This window comes from Limulus polyphemus, unplaced genomic scaffold (genome assembly GCF_000517525.1).
Source record: "Limulus polyphemus unplaced genomic scaffold, Limulus_polyphemus-2.1.2 Scaffold4463, whole genome shotgun sequence".
NCBI classification, from domain to species: Eukaryota; Metazoa; Arthropoda; class Merostomata; order Xiphosura; family Limulidae; genus Limulus; species Limulus polyphemus.
In genome coordinates this window covers 40,093-48,370 of record NW_013670073.1, presented here as the reverse complement: position 1 = coordinate 48,370, position 8,278 = coordinate 40,093, and the positions used below count along the sequence as shown (strand labels likewise).

The 8,278-nt window shown below is 31.5% G+C and overlaps 1 protein-coding gene across 1 annotated transcript in view; it reads left to right on the top strand.

Annotated features, from left to right (window-relative positions):
* LOC106471192 (ribosome biogenesis protein WDR12 homolog) overlaps positions 1–8,278 on the top strand; it is a 23,054-nt gene that overhangs the window by 7,126 nt on the left and 7,650 nt on the right. The window contains exons 4-9 of the mRNA XM_013931781.2: positions 859–965; positions 1,727–1,842; positions 3,378–3,532; positions 5,205–5,250; positions 6,071–6,159; positions 6,807–6,947. Of these exons, the coding sequence (XP_013787235.1) occupies positions 859–965; positions 1,727–1,842; positions 3,378–3,532; positions 5,205–5,250; positions 6,071–6,159; positions 6,807–6,947 (654 nt within the window). The remainder of the gene's footprint in view (positions 1–858; positions 966–1,726; positions 1,843–3,377; positions 3,533–5,204; positions 5,251–6,070; positions 6,160–6,806; positions 6,948–8,278) is intronic.

Genomic DNA, 8,278 nt, shown 5'->3' with positions numbered 1-8,278 from the left:
TACTACTACTATACTACGTACTACTACTACGTACTACGTACTACTACTACTACTACTACTACTACTACTACTACTATATATATATATATATATATATAGTATATATACGTTGAATATTATTTATGATTTTAAAACTTCACTGTATTAAAATTATAGACTAGCAATATTTTTTTCTGTGAGAAAATTGTATTTTTGAAATAAGTATTAAACATATTTTTCTCTTAAATGTTTAAATTGTACTTCTAAGTTTGCCTAAGTCTTTAAGTTGTAAGGTATATTTTTTTTAGGTGCAATGCATGATGTTTTAGAATGCAGTTAAGGTTAGGTATATGGTAAATTCAACATTCTGAATAATTTCAAATAGGAAAGGGATTTGTTCAAAATATTGCTGTATGTGTGATTGATTACTCACTTAGGTGTGGGATAATTTAATGGATATTTATACAGTGGTTTTTAAATGTATAATATATCATTGTCTTTTTACAGTATTTAGTTGCAGTGTTACGTGTAACTATCAAACACACTCTGTAAAGTCACGAGTTGGTTCTACATTTTCTGTATAAACAGGAATTGGTTCCCGAGAGATGATTTCTGTTCTGTACCAATACTTGTTTGTTTCTGGCAATAAAAAAACTTGTAATAGTCCAACTAAGTTTTCTGTATTTGAAAATGTAACTAGTCTAACATTGTTTTATCATGAGTTGTGGCATTAAAGCTTCGTATCTTATGTTTCAGAAGCTTTAAGTATTCTGTAGGGTGTCATTTTAAATTGAAAAATAACCTGTGAGTGATAGAATTAAAAGCAAAGCTGCATTATGCAGTAATTCAGTTTGATTTTATTTTGTCTTACTCTTAAAGGAAACCGTTATAGAAATAGAATATTTTGAACGTTATCCAACACCAACACCTCAAGATAGTCTTGTTCATGATGACTGGGTTAGTGGGGTACAAGCCTGTAAAGACTGGTAAGTTTCTGAAGCACGTTTCATTTTGAATATGCAGTTAGTAAAAAAAAATAGTGGTTATATCGTCTGTATGTATCATTTGTATGGTACACAGATTATGAGAGTTAAAAAATAAAAATTTTGTCTAATCGTTTTTTGGATTTGACTACAAATGTTTTTTTTGTTGTTGTATTTTTATGAGGTTTCAGATAGAAATCTTAATTTTTTTTTGACCAATACCTACATTACTTTCAGTATTCTCAGTGGTCAGACCCATAAACATTATGTTGTAACAATGAAGATTTCTTAAAGGACAGAGCAAATTATATAAGGTGTTTCTGACAAATGGATATTGTAGTTACTTTTTGTCTGATAAGTGCTCTGAGTATTACGAGTTACTGAATGTTTTTTTTTATGTTAAATAAAATGAAAAGTTAAATCAGTTATTTAATTTTCTCAAATAAGCTTTTAATGAGTTTGCATGTTTTTTTTTTTTTATAAATAAACAAATGCAGTTAGAGCATGGTCAAAATCCAAAAATGATTAGAATGTAATAATAAGAAATTAGTCAACCTTTTGTCCAAATAACTCAGTTTTTACAATATGTATTCTCTGAACATACTTGTGCAATTGTCGTTGAGCTTATTGTCTCTCAGTTGGTGTATCACTCATTAAGAATGCCTACGTGTGACTTACAGATTCAGTTTATGAAGAATCTGGATTAATTTTTCAGCGACTAATTATGAGAACGGTCAAACTATATTCTATTTTTCTAACTGCAGGATTTTAACTGGATGCTATGACAACACAATTCAGTTATGGACCATCGAGGGAAAACATTTGTTAACCATACCCGGACACATTGCTCCTGTAAGAGCTGTGGCCTGGATAGAAGTGGGTGAGTCTTTATACCCTAAAACATATCTGTTGTGTGAGAGTGGATACAGTTTGAAAAAAAAAAGGCCTTTGTTTTTATAAACCTGAGTTCATTACTACTTCTTGATATACATAGTAGTTTAAAAAATGTATTTTATTTTTTACACCATTATCCCAGTAAGAACTATGATCTAGATGAAAGTCAGTTATAACTTTTTTTTTGTCCTAAGTACAAGTGTAATGTGAGAATTACTTGATTGAAACTAGTAAGAATTCTATTTGTAAAGTCCAGGAAGCATCAGTTAGTTAGGATTGATGTTTGTAATAACTTTTCTTTGTAACCCTGAACAAATTTGTTTTGATAAAAGCTATAATCTGAAGAGCCTAGGTGTCGGCTAACAATACGAAGAATTAAATTATGGCGGAATGCTACAAGTTCTTCAAATACCTATATAATGATAGGTTTCTTTTTTGTAAATGAAAAACACTTAAATACACCATTTTGATTTTCGATACCTCACTACATTAAAGGCTTGGTGTGGTCTAATATTTCATTGGTGGTAGTGTCTAGGGTCACTGATGAGGAGTGGAATTCTCCAAACTAGTCTGGCTTGCAGACACACCCCCAATGAAAAATAGACCATTCCAAGATTTTACTTGTTGTTAAACAAATGTTTAAACAACTCTATTCAACAATGAAGAGAGATTAATTTATTGTTATTAATAAGAACTTTATGTGTATCACATTAGAGGTTATTTTTAGACATATCTCTACAGCAGGATGCGATCTGAACATAATTTCTAAATAAAAACTAGTAATTTGATTTGAGGCATCTGTGGGCTGCTTCTGCTTTAGAACGTTTTAGCTGCTGACCCAGTTCTAATGATCTGCACCAGTGGCTCAAAACCCAAAAACCTTCTAAGGCAGATACAGTTATTGGAAATATCCAGTCAAGTACAGTCACAGTCTTCTCTGCCTATATCCAGTCAAGTACAGTCACAGTCTTCTCTGCCTATATCCAGTCAAGTAGTCACAGTCTTCTCTGCCTATATCCAGTCAAGTAGTCACAGTCTTCTCCGCCTTAACACTTTCTTAAATAAAAGCTAATAATGTTTTTTTTTGTTTTCCTTTTCAAATAGGATGTGACGTAACAATTAACAGATGAGACATTTTTTTCACATTTATGGACGTATTTCCTCTAGTCAGAGCTCTTTTGCTTGGAATGAAATGGGGAAATATTTTGTTATATAAATTATTTGATTGTGTACGTGTGGATCTCATTACTGGTATTACATAGTTCTTTTAATGCTAATGATAAGACAGTTAAACAGTATTTTGAAGTGAAAGTAAAAATTATTTCTCTTATTGGCAGGTTACATATAAATTTGCATATTATTTACATTATCTTTGCATAATGCTGCACAATGAACGTCCAGGGTAACTAGATTCGTTGTGTCTATTAGAACTTTAGTGTTTTTTTGGTAGAAATGAGAAAAAGAAGCTGTAATTCTTCTTTATTTATATTACTTTCTGTTTATAATCAACCAATCTTTCAGGTGATCCGATAAGTACCTTTGTTAGTACATCACATGATGAAACAGCTGTCATCTGGCAGTGGAATCAACAAACAAATGCCATAGAATGTGTCAATGTGTGTCGAGGTCATGCACGAAGTGTCGATTGTGTGGGGGTGGACCCATCACAAGGAAGAGTAAGTAACATGAAGGTTATTCACTGAGAATGAACTATGGGTTACTCATTTCATCAGAGAAAGGGGGTACAGATAGATGGGTGTGTCCAATATACTTACACATATTTTAGACTATCTACAAGTGAATATACTACAGAGAGAGAGACTAATATATGAATCTGAGATTACACTGTTGCTTGTTTACTTCTTAGCCAGCTAAATATAAAAGCTCAGATAAAGTAAAATAAACACAGGTTGAATACGTACCTGCAGCACATGAGAAATATAATCAGGATTCAACAAAGGTAAAAACACAGTTAAAACTTTGTATAATTTATGAAGCCTACTTGGTTAAAAGTATTCTGTCCCAAATTGATTAAAGATAGTTTACAGTGTTTGCTAAAAAATTGTCTTTTCTTTCATTTGGTGACATCTTAAGCTGCTTTTCATAAAATAAAACAACAGAAACTATTCGTCTGATTTTAAACAGTTTGTTGTTTCAAATAACACTAGTATTAACAATCTGTTTTATCAGAATACTGTTTTTAACTGTCATTACATGCAATACATTTCCAAAAAGTCCTGGGTCCTGGATTCTCTCATGCCATCTTAGTTAACATTCATCTAATTTATTGTTTGTCTCATGCCATCTTGGTTACCATTTGTACCATGCCATCTTGGTTACCATTTGTTCCATGCCATCTCATTTAATGTTCATTTCCTGCCTTCTTATTTAACTTTCATTTCCTGCCATCTCATTTAACATTCATCTCATGCCATCTTGGTTACCATTTGTTCCATGCCATCTCATGTAATGTTCATTTCCTGCCATCTCATTTAACGTTCATTTCCTGCCATCTCGATTAACATTCATCTCGTGTGCCATCTCGATTAACATTTATGTACATTTTTCAATCAGAGGTAGCACCCCTATAAATCTATTTTGCCACTACAGTTCATTTTGTTATCCTCTTTAAGTTTTGGAGGCTGACTTTTATTGAAAGGGTTGCAAAACTGGTCTCATTTGGAAGATGAAATTAAAGAGACTAGAGAAGCTTAATTTTAGTGTAGAGCAAGATTTCTCAATCTTTTTCAAATCATGGCCCAGTCAGTTAATCGATGAAATAGTAAAAGGCTATATGTAGTTGATGACTCATTAGCTTAGGACAGTAACTGTTGTTCTGACCAGTGGTGTCTGGTAACTGTGTGTCTGGTAACTGATCTAGATGAGAATATCATGGGAACTGAAATTAAATTCCACATCTATTGAAAGGAGTTGAACCTAGAAATTTCATTCTTACTAAATCCTTTTTTTATATTTATTGATAAAAAAGTATTTTATATTTCTATGATTTGGAATTTAGTAAACTTTTCCAGTAATATACTGTAATAAGAAATGTTTTATTTTACTTTGAATAACACAAGCCCATACGTTAACCAGTCAAGAACTTAATAAAACCTGTATGAGAAAATGTCACTATAAGTGTAAGGGTTATTTAAACCTAGTAACCAACAACATCGTTGGTGAGCTAAACCTATAGTTGTATTTTAGTAGTTAATGTTGTGGTAAAGTGAGATCATAACAGGTATAGAAAGTTTATTGTAGTCGTTAAACTGTGGATCAATGATGATCACATTTATCACGTGGCATTCTGAAGTATGTTGTCCTTATTTTTTATTTATTTTTTTCTAGTTCGCTACAGGTTCTTATGACCACATGTTGAAGGTTTGGTGTGTAGGTAAGGGAACTAAGATGGTGTTAGAATAGAAAAAAAATGTTTAGTATTCTTTGTCTTATTAAAAAATAAACTTTATTTTATCAATTATTCCATAATAATAGAAAAATATATTCTGTTATAACTTACAGATACAAAGTGTTAAAAGTTTTGGTTTATAACTACAAAATAAGAGTGAACGTTATCTAGAACTAAGCAGGAGTAACATCAAAACTGACCGTTTTTCCTTCATTTATGTTAGTTTTTATTTACTGGTATCCATGAAAGAATAAAAATATATTACAAGTAAATAGGATTAATCTTTATCCTTTGTATAAGATATCAGGACTCAAAAGTAGTAGCCTATTTATGTGGTTATAGTTAGTCAAGTGTTGCTCCTTTTTTGCAACACCAGTAAACAATTTTGATTTTTAGTTTCTTATTTGATCCTCATCTGCCAATTTTATCTGATTCTTTAAGCTCTGGATTAAAGCCATTAGTAAATGTTACTGTGCTATACAGCTCTTTTTTAACTGGAAACAATCTTTAGATGGTTATTATGATACTATTTTATTTTACTTTAAGAGTGTAAATTCTTTTCAGTTTTACATGGTGTTGTACTGTTTTCTAATTCTGTAATAAATGTAAACATTATTTTACATAATATTTTGATTGGGTTACATATGGTCATGTATTGAACAATTTTGCTTAGTAAAATTTAGATGTAAGTTCCGTTAAATTTTTTATGACTACTAAAAGAGACATTACAATTTGCTAACTTTTTTTTTAATTTTTAATTTCGTTGATTAAGTCGCAAATATTCCATTTTTTTGAAACTCTTCAGGAGACCAAGAAGATGGTGCCCTTGAGGCCAATGAAGGAGAAGGGAGTCGGAAACGATTGAAAAATGACGCTGGAAAGAACAAAAATAGAGTAAGTCACTATGTTTTTACACTGATTACATTTGCACCATTATTTAATTATGCTGTTTTCTGTGAGTTTATAGTTTTACAACAACATCCTTAATATGCAATGTATCAAGAAATATTGTTACATCAGCTTAGAGGTATCAAAGTTTTAAACATGGTTTATATAGAAAGTTTGTTTGGTTTATTGAGCAGCATGAAAATAATAGTTACGAGGTATGAAATAAGCAGCCTAGTTACGAGGTATAAAAAATGTACATTCACGTTGTAGTCATGGACTTTTGTGATTCCTGAATATTTTATAGTACTTGTGAAGTCCTTGGTGGTCAGCAGTAAGTTTACATCATTAAAATATGGGATTTGGTTGCACATAGTAGACGGGCACAGAAAGCCCATTGTTTAGCTATGCTGTAAAATCACAAAACAAACAAAGTAACTGTGAAAATTTTTTCTTGTACCTAATATTATGCAAAATCCTAATTATTTTTTTTATAATGCTTGAGAAAATTTTCTCACCACAAATAACTTTCACCTCCTCTGGACTGAGGATTTTTCTGCTTTAAGACTAACTTGTTTTGGTTGATAATAGAAAATTTATATTTTTTTTATCAGCTATAAAAAAAAATCTCACTTTCCACCAATTTTATTTTTAAGACTCCTATCATGACATTAGCGGGTCACAATGAAGCAATTACTGGATTAGAATGGACAAGCCTAGAGGAAGTGTGTACAGCATCCATGGACAACACTATACGGCTATGGGACATTGAGTTGGGTGGCATGAAGTCTCAGTTAGTAAGTACTGAACATGTGATAATTTTTCAAGACTTATTTTGTTTTATTGTTTACAGGGATGTATTTTCTCTCTACATCTGGTTTTGTATTTTGCATCTTTTGATTTATTTCCTGGTTTACTGCCATTCAGGTCAGAGTTCCAACCTGTTTTATTTCACATCATCACTTTATGTTTACTTGTCATTACTCTTAGTGGATATCAATAAGTTTTAGGGCTTATATTGCTAAAATCTGAAGTTTGATTCTAGTAGTGGGCATAGTGCAGATAGCCTATTATGCAGCTTTGTGCTTTACGAACAGTTTACATGTTATGGTACAAACTGGTTTGTATTACAGAGACCTCTTCACTTGCATTTGACCCATTCTGGGTTCCAGTCATCGACCAAATTATTTCATTATTGGCTCATTTTTATTGAAATTTGACAAGCTGTGTTTTTCAAATTAATACTTCCTGCAACTGTATTTGTCTTTCTTATGTTATTTGGATGTTTTGGTGGCTTCTTTAGAAAACATATTTTTCATAATATAATTAATTACGCTTGTCATAAGACTTTAGTATTAGGCATGTTATAATTTTAACACTACATTCGTTATTTAGTATATGAATCACTATTTGTCATATCCATTGCCGATGATGTGTTTCGCTCAATCCGGAGCTCTTCTGGCCAGCTGGAATACAACAAACGTAGTAGTGATTGGAACATTATTTATGTAATCCATATGATACAACAACAATTGTTATGGTATGTAAACCTTCAAGAAGGAGAGTGTATAACTGTACTTTAACTACACTAGGTCCAACATTTCCAGCTGGTAAGAGGTATTTACACCATAACGATTGTTGTTGTATCAAATGTATTATATGAATTGTGTTCTGACCACAACTGTGTTTGTTGTGTCATCAGCAATGAACATGAGGAGACACAGTGTGGTTAAAATACTGTTACACACTCTTCTTCTTGAAAAACCATAAGGAACTGAATAAAGACTGTAATGTTAAAGAAATAGGCCTTTTACTAATGTCTTAGGACAATTATGATCATGCTTTACCATTTAGAAAAGGTTTTCACACCGTAACAATTATTATTATTTTTTATTACATTATGGACACATGCAAACCATGACAGCCTATTGTATAGTTTTGTGTTAAAACAAACTTAAAATAGATTATCTTACCTAGAATTCTTGTCTTGTGAGAGACATTCCTTCTTCGTGAACATTTCATGTTTCATCTTTTTCCTTTCAAGTGTTTCAGCGAGCTACTTACCTTATTTTTTCTGCTACCTGATCCTTTTATTTTGTGAAATTTTACTCTGTCATCCCAAGTCTTT